Source organism: Oreochromis niloticus, linkage group LG5 (assembly GCF_001858045.2).
Source record: "Oreochromis niloticus isolate F11D_XX linkage group LG5, O_niloticus_UMD_NMBU, whole genome shotgun sequence".
NCBI lineage: Eukaryota > Metazoa > Chordata > Actinopteri > Cichliformes > Cichlidae > Oreochromis > Oreochromis niloticus.
In genome coordinates this window covers 27,130,112-27,148,486 of record NC_031970.2, presented here as the reverse complement: position 1 = coordinate 27,148,486, position 18,375 = coordinate 27,130,112, and the positions used below count along the sequence as shown (strand labels likewise).

The 18,375-nt window shown below is 40.9% G+C and overlaps 1 protein-coding gene across 5 annotated transcripts in view; it reads right to left on the bottom strand.

Annotated features, from left to right (window-relative positions):
- Nucleotides 1-18,375, bottom strand: part of plxna1b (plexin A1b) — a 176,727-nt gene that overhangs the window by 127,855 nt on the left and 30,497 nt on the right. For all 5 annotated transcript variants that reach the window (XM_013269156.2, XM_005469287.3, XM_013269158.2 and 2 more), the window contains exons 2-3: nucleotides 15,797-17,225; nucleotides 1,095-1,277 (exon numbers count right to left, since the gene is read on the bottom strand). In XM_013269156.2, coding sequence (XP_013124610.1) covers nucleotides 1,095-1,277; nucleotides 15,797-16,975 — 1,362 coding nt within the window. In that variant the 5' untranslated portion in view covers nucleotides 16,976-17,225. The remainder of the gene's footprint in view (nucleotides 1-1,094; nucleotides 1,278-15,796; nucleotides 17,226-18,375) is intronic.

The window sequence follows — 18,375 nt, the reverse complement described above, 5'->3', positions numbered from 1 at the left end:
CACAGGCTGATTATACATTCATAATATTGAATGGATGACAGGTCTTGAGCAGTGTGGAGAGAAATGGGGTGAATTCTAATGAGATACCATTTACCCCGAGAGCTCTGTCCTCCATAGACTGGATACACACACATGCACACGAGCGCAAAGGAACAAGTGCTGAGATTGAACACAACACTGTTACACAAAAAGGACCATAATTGCGGAAAATTGTACATATATCTAACATGCAATCACAAAAGGTCAGCTATATCAGTTTAATCAGGCACAGAGGTTTGTCCATTTGTTACATGACTGCACATCATTAATCATTCCTCTACAGAAAAGGGTGCGACAGCCGCATAAGTGCGATGATATAAACCCTAACTTGCTTTGAATCCACAAAGAAATTGACCCAAAGAAAGGGGACTATAGTTTCATCAAGAAATGCACTTTAGATTTTCTTTTTCCCCACCAATGCATCCATCACCACTTTATCCCTGTCCAAAGCTCTATCTATCCACCTCAGCCCTGCACAGCTGACCTGAACAGAAAAGCCATTCACCAGTCATAGCTGTTGGATTGATTGAAGGTGAGCTCTTAAAAGACCGTACGTGGCATTGGGACAAAGCAGTTACGTTTTATGCCTGACGTGACAAACATGACAATCAATGAAAGAGTAGGCGCAGACTTGCTTTAAATTGCTTGTTAAATGAACAGGTTTTAAAGAGACACTCGGATGTCCTGCTGGAAATAGCCACTAGCCAGAAAAACGGTGTTGACTGCATTTAGTATAAAAAAAAAAAGCATCAGCAAAGTGCCTTATGTAAATCTACAACGATTAGGCCGCCAGTACACAGCTTATGAACTGACAAGTGTCACTGGGCAAAAAGCTGGTCACCATTCATGAGTAAAAAAAAATATTTGCCAGAAAGTTGCTTCCTTTTAACTGGATAACAAATAATGACAAAAATCAAAATGCCTTTTTGGCTTACAGACAATTTCCCCTCAACTTCATATTCCATTCAGTTCAAATGGAAAAGAAATCCCAGCATCGATTATAAAAAATAAAAAGACCACCACACACACACACACACACACACCAACAATCCTACCTTCTTCAGTTTCCCATTGCGTGTGCCAACAAACGCCACAGTGTTGCCGCGGTAGTCATACGCTGCCACTGAAGTCATGCCATCATCCTTATCGATGAAGAGAGGAATCCCCTCGATGGTGCTGGTTCCCCCCAGAGGCTGGTTGAAGTCCTGGCCACAGAAGTTATCGTCGATCTGAAGTGGCTAGAGACAGGAGGGAAAGGCAACGAAATGAATCAGACAAAATAGAAGCACTCAAAATTATTTTCTGATCTAAAGCAGATTGTTCAGCAGAAAACAAATTAATGCAGGTTGTGATGTTTGGGGTGATTGTGTGAGTGTTTTTCTGTCTGACATGAGAATTCTTTAGATTTATTGTGCTTTAAGGTGCGCATCCGACTGGTATTTACAACAAGAAATGCAAAAGTATCTCATTTCAAAACACTAAATAGATTCAGTTTATTCATAAATTCATATAAGGACACATTCTAAAATACCACAAATTAGATTTTATATTCAAAGCAATGCCTTTTTTAAATTCTAAACTAATGTGGTCTCATACTATGGAAGCTGGATGTGAAGCACCATTCTGAGAAGCCCTCAAATGCCCTTAAAAACAATTTGTGAAAGCAGCTAAGCTGCCTAAAAGTCGACTTGCTGCACGTTTCCATATTCAGTGAGAATGGCCAACATATTTGATTGTCTAATGTAATAAGTAGGCTACTGAAATTAAGGTTATTCACACACACACACAGCTGTCTTTAAAGCACAATCCCACACTTTTATTCCACAGTGTTCGGTCATGGTGGCGACACGGCAGTAATGATGGTGACTATGTGACAATATCTGGAACATTCCAGTGTCACGAGGGTCTATTACCCCAGGCAATCCACTGACCCATATGATGCTTTAACCAGTCATGACATACAAACACAGTCAGGGTATAATCCATGAAGCAGGGTTAAAATGCCACAGCCAATGAATGCTTTACTTCATTTGCACATTTTTGTACACATTTTCAGGATATCAATCAGGTATCACTGTGGTTTTATTAAAGCTGAAAGTATTAATACATTAATCTGATGGATAACAGATTTAATGACTGTTGTTTCTAGTTTCCCACGCTAGAAAGATGACCAATGTTTCCTTATTTCTTCACTATCAATATCTTTTTTTTCCAAACTTCTGATCAGTTGAAAAATAGCCTGAAAACCACTTAAACTCTGGGAAACTGAAAGCTATATTTTCTACATTGTTGTACATCCAAGCAATAAGTGATTAATTAAACCAAACCATTAGCTGTTATAACAAATCAAAGTAATTCTCTAGTGCAAAATAAATGTAAAGACATTAGGTTGTGTGAAGTAGTGCTGGGCTTCAGGTGACTTGTCACCATGTTTTTGCAGCTGATCAGATAAAGTTGGTAAGATGGGCTGACACCGTCTAAGAGCTCAGACTTTTCTCGGCTTCAATTTGGAACTTTAAGAGAAGCTTAACACTTGTTATCCTGTTAAAAATAATTACACTGTCAAAGCTCCAGACAGACAGGACTGATAACCTTTGCTGTGTAGCTCCCATATTAATGTTATCACTTTATTATGAGCCCGGCCACTAGCCGCTACAGTGATAACAGTTGGCTAATGTTACTATTGGATTATTGCTAATAGAGTTAGACTGTGTGCTGGCCAGGCTAACATTTATGATAACTGTTTAAAACTTCAATACTTCTCAAACTGGAGCCTTACTCACTTCTTGAAGTTCGTAAGTGTTTGTTAGTGTCAAGAACGTCAACTACTTCAGCTGCTAGTGTGCCTGGCTGTCTGCAGCAGATATGTGTGAAATTGTGTCAACTGCAGGAGGCAAAGCCAGCACTGTTAGTATCGTTGCTGTAGAAATCGAGTATCACCTCAGACAGTAATTTTCAGCAATGATTAGTATATGAGTATCAATTTTCTTTGACAAGGCCAATCAAAAAAAGTCCACTTTGGATGCTGTTATTAACAGAGAATAAATGTCTGTGCATCTGCGACTTAACCAGAGCCGGCAAACGTGTGAGTTGCTGTATTCACACACATGAAAACACACATACATAGGGAGTGTGTAAATGGCGGTGTAATCCATAGTCTTATCACTACATCATCTGATTGATCCGCACAGGAGAAAAGATAACACCCACTCCCTCACACCCTCTCCCTCCTGATCTGCTTAAATTGCCTGCAGCTCGGCACAAGTCAATAAAACGTTATTCTGCCTTTTTCTTCCTTCTCACTCTCTTTCTGTCTCCTCCTAGCCACTACAGTAACTTAGCAAACATCAATATCCCCTCCCTGTCCTTTTCTACTTCTCTACCTTCTCTCTTCATCCACCCCCTCTCTCTCCATTTCTCACAAAGTCACCAACTCCAGCCCTCTGTCCATCACACACATCTGTCCACTTAGACCAAGTCCTCCGAGAGGTGGTAGGACAATCAACTCGAGACAACAAAGTGCTTGCCCCTTCTTACTCCCCATTTTTTCGACCCTAACATGTCACAGGGTAGAAGGAAACAAATAAAGGGGCCAGTTTAATGGAGGTTCCTGTGTGTATGGCAGTGTGTGCATTTAACGAAGTGAGAGCTAGAAGCAAACGCAACCATTACCTGAAACAACTTTCTTTAGTAACCACTGATGGCTAGAAGGCACTTTCATCCCTCACAACAAAGGTGACTGGCAGACAACAGACACATAAGCACCCATGCGCACACAATAAACCGAGACATTCATTCAACCTGAGCAAGCAGATGTGGCTACAAGCAACAAAATAATTCCTCATACACATCATATGACAAAAACTAGGGCCAACCATTTGAAACCATGTAGTCATGTGAAAGAAGTGCATGCGTCTTCAGTAGCGTTTCCACACAAACAACCACACGCACAAAATCCCAAGACATACAAGCCTAAGAGGCAGGACCTAAAAAGGTTAATGTATCTTCTTTAGAGGAGGCCAACTGTGGAAAATACTGTATACAGTTGCCCCAAGACTCTATAAGGGTTAATACACAAACCACCATTACAAACACAGGCATTAGCAAGTGCTCACACAGTAACCTACACAGGTCTCTCTGAGGCACTGGGGGGGTAAAGGTGCTATACAATTCCTGCTGGTCTAAAAGGTTTAAACAGCGTAGATCAGCATGGAATAGAAAGCATTTCCCTTGAGGTCGGAAAGCATTTTAACAGAGGCTACACTCTGATGTGGGTTCTGCAATTTAACACACTAAAAGATTCCCATGTGATTTGGAGCTGATATTTAGTATGGAAAGAATATTCCATCCTTTGTGGTCTCTGCAGAGTTGCTGGCTGGAGACTGCATGTAATGCTCCGCAGTGTTTTCAAAGACACGCAGCTCCGCCGGGGACGAAGGAGTTAAGCCAACAACCTTCCGCTGATTTTGGCAGCAGGGTCTTACAAATGCAGAAGAGGAGGTTTCTTGTTTTGATTTTCACAGGGTGCCTGCGGTGCACACTGAATGAATTTGTGGATTTGCTTTTCACAGAAACTTGGCCTTTTGTTCTCAAGTCCCCCCTCCCAAAAAAGAAAAGGGGGAGAAAAAAAACATGCGAGTGCTGTGGCAAACAGAAGCTGATGGCTCTTAATGACGTGATTATTGTCACTTTATTTTTTATAAGTGACAAGCATTTATTGGAAATACAATGTTTAAAATGTACCTTGCACAGAAAGGGCCCTCCTTTATTTAATCATTTTTTAAGAGACGTTTTTATCAATTTTAAACTTCCTGAACAATTTATCAAAGCCAAGTTCCAATCAACATCTGCTGAGTTTATTATAATCAAATACAAGTGCAAAGAGAAACAGTTGCTAGATGGTTTTGCACAAACAAACAAAAATGAATCGATTGAATAATTAACAACAAACATAACTTCTGATTAATTTAACTGTTTTTGGATTTGACTATTACTCAAGTAATCTTTTATGGGTTATTGAATACACAGAATTGTACATTTCTCTCTAGCTGTTGATTCTTAATATGCAGCTCATACGCAGAGAACTGTCTGACCTAAATACTGCTAGTAAGTATTGCACACAATTATACACACAAAACCAGAGTGGTCTCTACAACCCCACGTAATCATGTTCATCAACCACAACTGTATTTTTTCAAGAAGGCGGAGCCACTTCACCCATCTCATGCTGCAAAATGGCAAAAATAGAATGAAAATGTTCATATGGCTCCAGACACGTGTGCACACAGCTCCACCCACAATAACAGACTGATTACAGATGTGCGCTGGATGGCCAGGCCTAAAGGAAATGGTTGAATAATCATTCCCCCATGATTGCCATTTCTTCAACATATTAAGTCAGGAAAATATGTCTGGGCACACAGACTAACCTCAAGTGGAATTTGTCAATAGTCACCTCCATTGAGTGAAACATATGGAAAACAGCAGAGTACAACATGGGTTTATGTAAGGGAACATACATAGTGTTGTTGACTGAAAACACTGCTGTGAATTATGGCTATTAAGGAAGGAGGAAACGTGCGGCAAACACAAAACACTCATTCATTTAGAAACAGGCAAATAAATTGGGTAGCCTGCTGCAGTAGCAGGCACTATGTTTCTTTGTAGAAACCTGTTTGTAAGAGGAAATAAATGCTCTGTAAAGGAGTGGAGAGGACAGGACAAAAACTGGCTGGCATCAATGCTGACAGCGTGGTTTTGAGACAAGCCTGTAGTTCATGTGTGCTTTTGTGCGTTTCTGAATGTGTGTGCATGTATGTGTGTGTATTTATCATGGGCAGCAAAAAGAAAATGCTTCTCTCCCCACTAGTCATCAGCTGTCTCCTCATCAAGCCAACAGAGACGTAAATGCGTTTCCAGAAACATGACATGTACCTAACTGATGCATTTCACTATAACGATGGCCTACTTTTATGAGGGGGTGTGGTGTGTGGCAACGTGTGAGGTTAGAGAAAGAGCGAGACGATGAGAAAGAATGAACGAGAGAAAAGTGAACAAAAAAATGACCGTCAGCAGCATGAAGAGGAAACAGCATCTATGTGGCATCAACCACAGGTGCTGGCTGTTCCTCTGCAGTCATATGTTGATGAAGTTTTCCCACACATTAACACTGTGTGTGTGTGTGTGTGTGTGTGTGTGTGTGTGTGTGTGTGTGTGTGTGTGTGTGTGTGTGTGAGTGAGAGAGAGAGAGAGAGCAAGAGAATGTCTGTGTGAATGTGTGAGACTGGCTCCAAGCAGAGTGAGGGATTTTGGGAGAGGGCAGCGTCATAAATTACCCAGAAATCTCAGCGAGGGTTTTGAACTCATGGAAGCACTGCAGGACTTTCTTCAAGTAGAATAAACACAAGAAGTGCTAATGAGCTTGTGTGCATGTGCTTGCAAGGATACTTGGAAGTGCTGATTTTCTAACCAAGAGAGCAGCCTACCAACCTTTTACCTGGTGGCTTACAGTGATATCCATGGTATCATAACTATGTGCGTGTGCTGTGTTTATTTCTGTCAAAGACAGTCGACATCAACACCCCAGAGAAATACAGAACTTAATTTCATGTGGCAATATACAGCAAGAAGCAAACGGGAAAGGATTCATGTATAACTGCCAGACACACGCGCGCAAACAGAATACTGGCCCAGCATTTCAAAATGATTTACCAGCACGGCTCACTCAGATCTCCGTAATGTATAGCACTAGTGACGGGGCTCAGAGGTTCTCAGCTGGAAATAAAGACCTGATATTATTTGAATACACACCAAAAATTATATTTAGAGAATTTCCCCCAGATATATGGCAGTCTGCTTCAACTACACAAGTGAATGATGTATGTGAAGTCACATGGAAAATAAGCACACTGGAAGAAGTCGGTGGTGTGGTTACAATTTGTTATTTTTCATATTCCTTAAACTGGCTCATGCAACAACTATTTTTGTTTTGTTCTGCTTCCAAAAATCAAAAGCAATTCATCTCTGAGTTAAAGGAATTATTCAACCCCTTATGCAATTATACCTCATCCTCTTATAGTGCAGTCACTAAACACGCTGTGTGTGTGTGTGTGTGTGTGTGTGTGTGTGTGTGTGTGTGTGTGTGTGTGTGTGTGTGTGTGTGTGTGTGTGTGTGTGTGTGTTTATCAATTTTCCCCCAAAGTACTCCTTTAAAAGTTCAGAGGATTTCACAGTGAGCTTTGGATTATTCTGTAAATCTGACAGTTATTTCATTTATCTTCAAAATATAACATTTCCTGTTCTAAGCCAAAAAGAAATAAAAAAGAAATTAAAAAAAGAAAAGAAAATAACACACCCTAATCCCCATAGCTTTAACAAACACAAATTTGCACTTGATATGCTAAGAACATATGTTGAAACGAGCCAAAATTAGAAGCTCACATCTGTCTATGTTTGGGATAAAAATGTTCTAAAAAAACAAACAAACAAACAAACACCAATGTCAGGTGTGACACCACAGTGTCAATTATGACAACAACCTTGTTTCCAAGTGTGTGACAAAAATGATGCATTAACGTCACCATGAGGAAAAAGTGTCCATTTAAAACCGAACACTTATCCACAGGGAAAAATTCATTTTGGTCCTGTGTGCCATCTATTTTTTCTTCTTCTCCTTTTGATTCGTTCTAGCGATTTTCTAGGATGTGTTACTTGATCCCAACTGATCAATAATTTAGAAAAAGAAATTACTGCACCAATTCCATATTCATTGGTAGCAGGATGGTAATTTCTATGTTGAGTGCACTCCAGGCAGACGGTGAAACCTCAAGGAGTTGGCGCCTATTCAGAGAACTGCTTCCAAAAGCTGTCACCACATGTTTAGACCATAATCCAACTGAACAGAACGAAGAAGAAGAAGAAATATTGCCTACTGGATAATACGAAATGCACACTCACTCATAAATGTACACTGTCACTTAAAAATGCATCTTTGTAAGCACACAGGCAGTTAGAAACGAGAAGATTGCATGTGATCAGGAGGCCCATTAGCCCAGCTGGGACATGTGGGTGTGGAAAGTGAATGAATAACATACTTCAGTCTTCCATCATCAACCACCACAGGTGCCCTTAAGCAAAGTACTTAACCTCTGACTGCTCTGATGGAGCTGCCCAGCGACCAGCAGTGGGAGATCGGGCTCTTTAAAGTGCTGACCCAAACAGCAAAAGATACTTTAACAAATTCTAATTCTGACTGTATCCAAGATGTATTAAGAGCCTGTAAAGAAGTGAAGAAGAGGTAATGATGTATGCAACACACACCCACACACAGTACCGATCAATACATAATTACACTGGCAATTAGTATCATTAGAGTGGTGCTGGAGATGGGGATTTGTTGAGCTAAACACTCCACAGAGAGGGAGAGAGAGCGAGAGAAGGTTTTTCTATTGTTCTTTAATAATGGAATGAGAGAAACCGTGAGCATGTGTGACGCTGTTAGCTCACAGGGACGCGAATCAAATCCTTGCTGTTTACAAAAAAAGAAAAGAAAAAAAGGAAAAAAAAATATTCCTGATTTGAAATCCAATTTTCTATCAAATGACCAAATACTAACTGAAACATGATTCATTAGGCCCAATAACTTTAAAGACAACCCACCCAATCATCATCTCCCTGCTCAACTCATTTAGACTGTCAATTAACTCTGTTCATCAACGCTGGCTCAATTAATCAGGTCTAATTACTTAAACACATTTACCGCCACATCCTTTTAGATTAGGTCTGCAGAAGAGGACTGTGTTTTACAAAGACCACATGCAAGCTACATTCATCAGATCATATTTATAATGACGGATTTAATAAGGTTAGGAGCTGGCCTCAGAGTCAAATCCACTTTGTCTTAACACAGAAATGAAAATCTGCTTGGTTAATTTAATGTGGGCCCATCAAGTGCAGAATATTTGTTTTAAGATGCTGCTGTAATGGCAACAAAAATATATATATTTTAATTTAGTCGGTAACAATGTCACAACACAAGAAATTTGGTAATGAGCATCATTACGAGTACAACTACACCATTTCCAATACCCGATTCAAAACATTATATTTTTTATCATTTATATTTCCATTTATATTTTTCACAGACTGAAATGTTAGCAGGCTACTCAGACCCATGTTAACATCAAGAATTAGTTTGTTGATGTTGAATTGAATCTCATTCACCATGGATTATTTGAACAGATCTGGATTTCAGTCCTTTGGGTGTTTCACTTAAAGTATTTCCTCTTTGGTCTGAAAAGCCAGATAGCATAGTTTGCATACTGCATATCTGCAAATTATTTAGGACTGGACATTTACTGCCTGGCTTATCAACAAGTCAGGATGGAGCTCTTGTGACAGGTACACTAGACAACGCAGTTTACGTGTAGTTTTTTCCTGTGGTTGTGGGCTGCCTTCTTTTTCTGCATGTAATGATAGATTAGAACGTTTGTAGGTGCGCGCTTCCCCCATTCATTCTTAATGAATTGACGTCTTGATGCATACACTTAAGTGGTATCTAAAGGTTTTGTAAATATATCTGGAGACTTCCATATTAGAGACTAAATCTACAATCATGTTATACTCCTACAATCAACTTTAGGGCTGATGAAAAGCAGCTCTTCAGCAGCAGCAATATCATTTTGTTTAGAATAAACAAGAACTAACTAGTTTAATTTAACTTTAAATTAATGCAGAACTATTGTAATGAATGACAGCAGAATCCAAGTAACTTCACAAGTAATGGCTTTGAAACACTGCACGAGCAGCGAGCACTTTAACCAGATACATAAAATAAATATTGAACACAAAGTGACCACTTCAATATTGATTTCAGGTTTTGCATCAAATATCACCTCTGACACTGTGGGTCAAACAACAGCTGGTCTATGCAGTACACACACACACACACACACACACACAAAGTATTTTAGACTGACTCCTACTTGCTATGATTGATTCTCCAAATGATTGATGCATTGGCCTATGACAAAGTTCAAAACCTTCCTATCCATCTGGGGATCGGGAGAAAGCAGTTGGACATTTTGAATAGGGCAAATATAATCCTTATAGAGAGAAATTCCAAAGCCAGTGAGCACGAGGGTGGTAGCAAGATGTTTCCCCCTATTGTTACTCAAAATTCCAACAGAAGTATTTGGTTGTTAAGTACTTTTTTTTCATTACAGCCCTAAATCTATCCCAAATTAAACACTGTAGGTTGTTACTAAATAATGCGTGGTGCATACACATGAAAAGCACAACCATCTGTATGGGTTTTTTGTTTTGTTTTTATTTCAGTCAGTTTGTGTGAGTCCATTATTGTGACTTGGCTCTGTGAATAACCAGTGCAAAATTTGTTCATTTCAAAGGGTTCACCTTTCCTTGCAATACTGTACAGTTCCAAGTCTGACTAACAGCAGAATATAAAAGACCTACCAAAACAATATTATACACAAAACAATCTTGTGTACAATATGCATCTGTTTGCACTGGTCTGTAAAACATTAATGGCATTAAACAGACACAAAGAGTCATTGTAGCTAATGCTGTTCCCAGACCACATGATCAGCATGGTTTAGATTCCATATAAATATCTGCTATGACGGCCAATTAGAAACTGCCTTGAACAGCTCCAATACAAACCCTGGAGACCACTACAGGGCATCTCCATTGTGGATTGCTGTGTAGTGTGCTAAAAGGATTCAGATGGAGATTTTCTAACTTAACATGGCCATGCTTCCCTCCACGGTCTTGATGTTACAGTCCACAACCTTCCTACGACTTTCTCCAACTACATTTCAGAGCACTTAAAAAAAACTAAGGTCACTGCTTGCTAGTTTTCTGTTTTGCTTACTGCAGAGAAAACAGCTGGAAATGACCATTGGATAAGACAAATTCAGTGAGTAAGAAAATACATTCTGCAAAGTGACCTCCGAGCAACAAGGCTCCCCAACTTTCTCTACCTAAAGTGCACCTCTTTAATTTCTGTAATATTTCACACACCAAAAGAGTCTTCTTGTGCTCCTCTGTCCTCATTTTTATAGCATCACCTCCTAGACGTACACATGGACAGATGTGCCACAACACACACAGAGTTGACATGACAGAAAGGTGTGCCGCTGAAGAGGACAGTGCAGTGCCCAGGTGACGGACACCGATATTATTTGTGCAGCAGCCAGCATTCAATCACACTCTCTCCCCTCTTTCAGTCATCTACTCTTTTCTCAAGCTGTTCTTGGCAGTGGCGGTGAAAAGATTTCTGGGGCTATCACTCTTCCTCTCACCCTTCTCTTCTCTCTGTCGGTGATTCACTGCCTCTCCTTCGAGCATACTGGCTGTAAAAGGCTTGCTGCTCTCTCCTTGATCGTTCCTCGTCCTTCCTTACCAGCTCTACATACCATTTTGTCTTTTTACTCCATTCTCTGATAATATTCTCCTATGTCCCTGCCTTTCACACATGTGTCATGTTTAGGCGGCTACAAGTTACACCTACAAGTTAGTCAGCCATGATTGCAACGCAAAACATGGCTCAACATCAAAGTCCTCATTTTCATAAAAAAAGGAAAAAGAAAAGCACAGCATCATTTTTCATCTTGCCTGCAGCTCATTCATTGGATTTTGCTTTTAACAATTCAACTGGTGTACACGTAAAGACCCAAAATCATACATCTGAACTACTGCCTGGATATAATACATTTGTAAACAAAACAGGACAATGTCTCAGACTTTGTAAATGTTACTGCATTTTGGAAAAGGTATACGGGTGCTTTTCACTCCGGTTTTCACTCTCTTCAAGCCTCTACCTTGGCTCACTTTGCCATTTTGCTGTCTTTTTCATCTTCTTAGCACCGTTCTTCAAATTCCTATACTCTCTCCTGTATGTTGCTTTGGCATCCAACTCTTCCTCTGGATCAGACTCCCTCGCGTTCTTTCATTTTTATCACCGCCCACGTCTAGCACCTTTCTTTCCCTCTCTCTCATCCATCTCGTGTTCCTGCTGCCCCTCTCTCTCTCGTCTAATTCCCACAACTCACTCACCCCTTCTTGCACTCACCTCTATACTGTACCTCTCTCCTGTTTCTCCTCTCTTCTGACTACACTTTTTTATCTTTCCTATTTTTTGTAGTCATCTCCCTCTCAACCCTAACTTAGCAACTCCCTCTCTCCATCTCACTCTTCTCCTGTGGAAATGGTTTGTATTGATCCACTCTCAAACTAGGGAGAAGGTCAGGGGTTCAATAATAAAGCTCAGGGACAAAACACAGGCACACAAACAATCTTACTCTTGCACGCGCACACAAATCTTTTATCACAGAGCTGCTTCTAATACGCTCAAACATTAATGTTTACAGAAAACAGCTGTCTCACTGTGACTATAAACATATCATCTTAATGATGGCTGGAGGCAAGAAATTATGATCCAGCACAAATCTGAAAATTTCACACAGCGTCTGGTCATGCGTTACGGCTGTGTGGCCAACAGCTGTCCAGGCATACCGCACACCCTACCATCAACCACGCTTTGCCCTCTAAACTACTCTATGGAAGGGTCAGCCTAAACGCATTCACCCTTCACACCCACATCACTGAGTAATTCCCACACTACACAGACTGCACTTGAATTCCTGAAGCAGCTGAAATTCAGGGTGTGGCTCAGTACTAAACTTCCGTATCTTACGAGAATGTGTGTGGATCTGTAGCGTGAGAGATCGACACTTTAGAAGTGTTGATCGCCTCGTGATTTTAAGATGGCAAATTACTACTGGCTAATTCTGCATGCCTGTGTCTTAATTACTGACCAACTGCACACAGATACAGAGATTTTTGCCTCTGATTAAACTATACACACTGCACTGACTAGTGCATGTACACATATCGTTCTGATTGTAGCAGGAAACAAATTGCACTTACACAAACATTATAATGCACACATAATGCTCGCATTATGACAGAATGAGTCAAATAAAATTGATAAACTTAAAGACTTAAAAACAATAATTCCATGTAGTACTGCCTTGCATTATGATGCACCCACAATAGTACTTGTGTTTATGTTATTGAACTGATTAGCATTTATAATTTTTCAAATGTTAATTCAAATGCTTTAAATAATGAGCCATTAATTAATTCATGCAGCACTGTCTTCTGTGCACTTTAAACTGCATGCTTCTCACACTCCTAACCTATGGCCAATTACATGTCTTTAGACTGTGTGAAGAAACCTTTCGAGTAGCCCACGCAGGCATTTAAACTTCACAGTAAGGTCCCCAAAAAGTTCAAACCCTACACCTTCCAGAGGTGAAACAACAGGCCTAAACACTGCACCACTGTGACATCTGAGGCATTTAAGTACATACAAATCATCTGTTATTATTATTCTGTCTAAGTTATTTCTGTGCTTGTCATGTTTAATCATTATGCAATATTCTAGCTTCAAGACTGAAAAAAATAATCTCAGATTTGAGATTGGTCAGGTCACTGGTGGCGGTTAAGGTCAGTGGTGGGCAGCTGACATGAGGTCAGTGCTTAGGGGAAACTTCGCCTACATCATTAACCTGGGTCTAACCTCTCATGCTTTGCTGCTGCCACAGGGTCAGTGGGTCGGCTTATCTGTGAAGCTATTACATCATCATCATCATCGCTGATGACAACTTGTAAGGGACAACAGTTTTTGAGATGATAAATTAACAGCAGATGTAAGATTACCAAAGCTCCTGTAACAATGGCTGCAACAGAAACGGTGTGGGAAGCAGAGACAAGGGGCAGGAACAGTGTTATTAAATTAACAGAGGATGCATGTGTGATATGATGAAGGAATCACTGGCATTAAAGTGAAGATTGTAGCAGTATTAGGTCTGAAGAATCCTTGGTGGGATGTTCTTTGCGAGGGGAAAAAAAAAATCAATACAAATTGCAACATGAAAAAAAAAAAGAAAAAAAAGGGTGAAGACACTTTCAAACTGACAACAGCACGGTTGTGTCATAGCAGGAAATGCGTAGGTGCAACTGATTAATAACAGCTGCATTCCATTAAAATAGAGCCTTGATATGGTGTACACTGGCTTCCCAGCATGATTTATTGGGACACTTAAATGAAAACCATAATTAATGTTATTGGACACACCTGTGCTCCTGATGTAACAAGGGAAGCGGTCTTGGTAAAACTGTGTTAGGCAGGAAATCTATTTTGAAGTCTTATCAAAAGCCAACAATGTACAGCAGTTTAGACTCTGCCGAGGTTGGGTAGGAGTTATCATGACAGCATTGAGCTTATCACCACAATGCAACAAAGTTATCTACCTGGTAACGCAAACTTGCCCATATAGTATTTGACTGGGCTTCACAGTGAGTTACCAGATGCACTGCACCCCATAAATGGTAAAGTCAAACTCTTTGCAGCACTCTGCACCAGTAGCTCCTGCAGTACCAGTGCAAAGGTCTAATTGAAATAAATGAGATAGCCTGCTTTTTTGGCCCTAGAGCTATTGTCAGTGTGATGGGCCCTAAGAATGAAAAGAACCATAAAGAATGAAGACAGCCACTGAACAGGAAAAAGAATACATCTACAGAAGGTGGTAAAAGGCAGAAAGAAAGAGAGGTAAAAAAGGACTTGGCTGGGTCATTCACATCACTTATACTACCACACAAAACACTCCTGCGCACTCAAGCTAATGAAGACCTACAAAGAGAAAGAGTGCTGTTCTTACCAACTATCCCACTCCATTAGAAGCAACACAGGGTGAATGGTTTGTGTGCATGTGGTTGTGTGAATGGAAGACACCTGCCGCTAAAATGGTGTTCGCTGACATTTAAAGAAAAAAGCTTTAAAACGGGTCCTTTAATTAAGCTATCTTAAGAAAGAGCAAGGTGGAGGCAACGCATGGGTGCTTTTAAAGCAGACATAGGATGCAAGATGTGGACGCGGAGACAGGTGGTCAGCTACGACAGAGACGCACAAAAAAAAAAAAAAAAAAAAAAAAAAAACACAAAAAAGGTGGATTTGGGCAAAAGTTTCTATAAAGAAAGTGGGTGAGTAAAGGGGAAATGGTGAAAAGAACCAGGAATATTTTCAGAAAATAAAAAGGATGTTAGCAGGTACACATGTTCACGATGAAGAAAGCCAGACTATGTCTGTCTATTTGGAGTGTGTTGGCTGTAATACATGCAGGGTCATGCACTGTGGATCAGTAAGTAAAAACCAAGTCTAACTCGTGCTATCCCTCAGGATCTCACACTGCAGTGCACCAAACAATATTGTGTGTATGTGTGTGAGAGCGTGAGGGCTCCTCCTGAGTGACATTTCACAAATCCAGGGGACTGGGCTAATGATGTCCCCTGTCTGGTTAAATCAAAGCACCAAGATGTTGTGGAGTAAAGAAAAATGCATAGAGAAGTGAAAAGAAAGGCAGCAGGAGAAAGACTTTAGACTATTTCATACTTTAAGGTTTTTATAAGTGCAGGCATATATCAGCAGTCTACATTGGTGATATAGCACAGGTAGCCCGCATTCAACTAGTGGCATTAAAATGTGTTTTGTTTGAATGAAAAGCGTATGCTCTAACAGTACTTTTATTACAAATTCATAAGAAGAGGTTGTATCCAAGCAAGGAAGTCTTATACTACACAAGTACAAACATATGTGTGTTGTGACAAAAATTAAACGTACAAAATCGCTTACTACTAACTAAAAGCAGAAGAAACGAAAAAGATTTGAGCTTACCGAGTTGATACAGGCGAGCTCCTTGTTAAGCAGCCAGGGCAGGGAGAGTTTTCCATCTCCCCTGTAGCAGGACTGGATCCTCTCTTTGATCTTTTCCTTTATCTTCCTAAGGGTGAACAGGCACAATGCTGACTCTTTGGGTGGTTTGGCGCGATTCTTCTGACCCTGAGAGAATACTGTGAAAAGGATGTCTTCATTTTCGGAAATCCCAAGAGAGTTGGCCAGCTGCCGGCCTGGTCGAGCCAAGAAGGCGTCCTGCACCAGGCGGTACTCCACCCCATCTTTAGTGCAGCCAATGGGGAACTCAACGTAAGAGTAAAACTTTGGATCATCCATGCAGAGACGCACAATTTTGGAGGTGAAGAACTGCTCCCCGCTGGCATCAGGTGAAGTCAGCTGAGTATCCAACTGCATTGTTAGATAATAGACAAACTGCTCACTGCTGAAGCTGTAAACATAATAGATGTCAAAAGCGGGGAACTTGGACAAAGTGTCCGAGGGGATCTTCAGCTGAGATGAGACAAACTCATCCTGATAGACGAAACTGAACATGTCAGCATCTTCTTCATTCTCCATCAGTTTGCGGCTGGACAAGGTGGGGAAGTACTCAGACTTGCCGTCGATGGGAGTTCCGATAAAAAGCTTGCTGGTAGGACTTTGAGGGGAGCTTATGATGACTCCTGACATGGTACCCGACTCTGCCACACTGGAGAGGTAATGCTCCTTGCGGTGGTGGGGCTCGCCAAGCTTAAAGAGGTCATCCAGACGCAGGAACTGACAGATACCCTGTGAGGTGCTGCCACAGGCGATAAGTCGGTTTTGTGCATAGTCTATAAGAAGAAGCTTGTTCACATTCGGGGTTTGGGCCAGTTCATGATTGCAAGACTGGACACTGGGAGGTGGGTAGCACTTCTCATTGTCCACCACTGGGCCAGTCATGTGGCTACGCAGATTGGTCAGGTTGCTGGAAAGCTTGAAAATCCGGTTAACAGCTCCCACATAGACTTCTCCAGTTTTCATATGAATAGCCAGATGTGTGAGCGAACAATCAGCTGGGATGAATCTTTTGAAGGGCGGGGGCTGGCCTCCAGACAAGGATGAGCTCATGATGACTAAAAGCCCTATGAGGAGAAAGTTCCCCTGGCCAGAGGAGGCCACTGACCGAGCTAGGTGACACATATTTGGTATGTGCACAAGCAAGGCTTGGGAGAGGGGTGGGGAAGGAGAAAGAGAGCGCAAGCTGTGGTTCCAAATCCCGAGTCAGGATATTTTTTTTTTTTATAGTTTCGGTTTTACTGTCAAAGATTAAGAGGGAGGGAGGGAGAGAAGGATCAGAGAAGAGGAAGCAAAACCCCTATTGATCCGCTGTCCTGTTCTCAGTGTTGTGAGCAGTCACCAGGAACATCCACAGAGCCTCGATGTGGGAGCCCTGGAAGGTAAAAAGAGAAAAAACACCTTGAGTGTTCAAGGAACATTTCTTATTGATTATGCATCAAGGAGGCAGTAAAGCCCACAAATTGCACATCCAAAATTAGAAGGAAAAAAAAGCCAAGCTGACATTTGCCCTAGTTATAAATAAATTATATCAAATCAAGTCTGGAAGGCAAATGTGTGTCTGCATTTAATTATGAGTGAAGATGCAGGGAAAGCATAGGCCAACTATTAAAGGCTCTGTACACATAATATAAGCCTGTGAATGAGTTATAGACTCACAGCATTGAACTCCTTAATATTTCATATCTTTCAGTGTTACTATGGTGGCTTTGGAGGAGGTGTGCTCTTGAAAAGGGGCCAGTGGGCACTGTTACATTGACAGCAAGCAATTTATAGCCAGGACTGCTTGAAGGCTTTACTGTCATGGTCTCCCCAGTTTCAACACAGTCTGATTGTAACTATACCTGCACTTCTGACAACTGTAAACAAGCACCGGGCTTTCATGGAAGCACAGCAGGCAACCACAACTCTGCTTCCTCTGAAAGAGCTATGATTGCAGTATATATCCTTTAGATATCAGGGTAAATATAACACAGCCAAAGGGCACTATGAAAACCATTGGCTGATACATATGCTGCACGTACAGGAAAATTCTTGCAAGCATTCACTGACTGCTTATGAAGGGCCCCATCCACTGCATTCCAACACTCCTCCAGAGCCAACCATGCCCCGGTCAGACAGCAATCACAGTGAGGACCCTTAAAACATGCATGTTATTCGTTTACCCTACAATGTAATTAGAACCAATTTCAGACAGATGATGCATCCCAAGTATGAGTCCCAGTGAAGGCTGCAGAACAAGATTTCTTTTTCCCCCGCCAAAAGCTCAACTTTTCAACACAACACATCTACATACATATACCACATATACATACACCACCAATGGCTACAGTTCATCCTTTCAAGATGAGGCTAAATTGAAGACCACGGTGAAAATTGCATCTGGTTAATGAATACTTTTACATTTTAGTATGTGATTCAATTTCAAAATTGTATCCAATGCTCATGATTTACTCATCACCAGTACATGTGGCAATATGCCTACAAAATCACAGTCCATGTTTGTATTTTTCTTTTACACACTG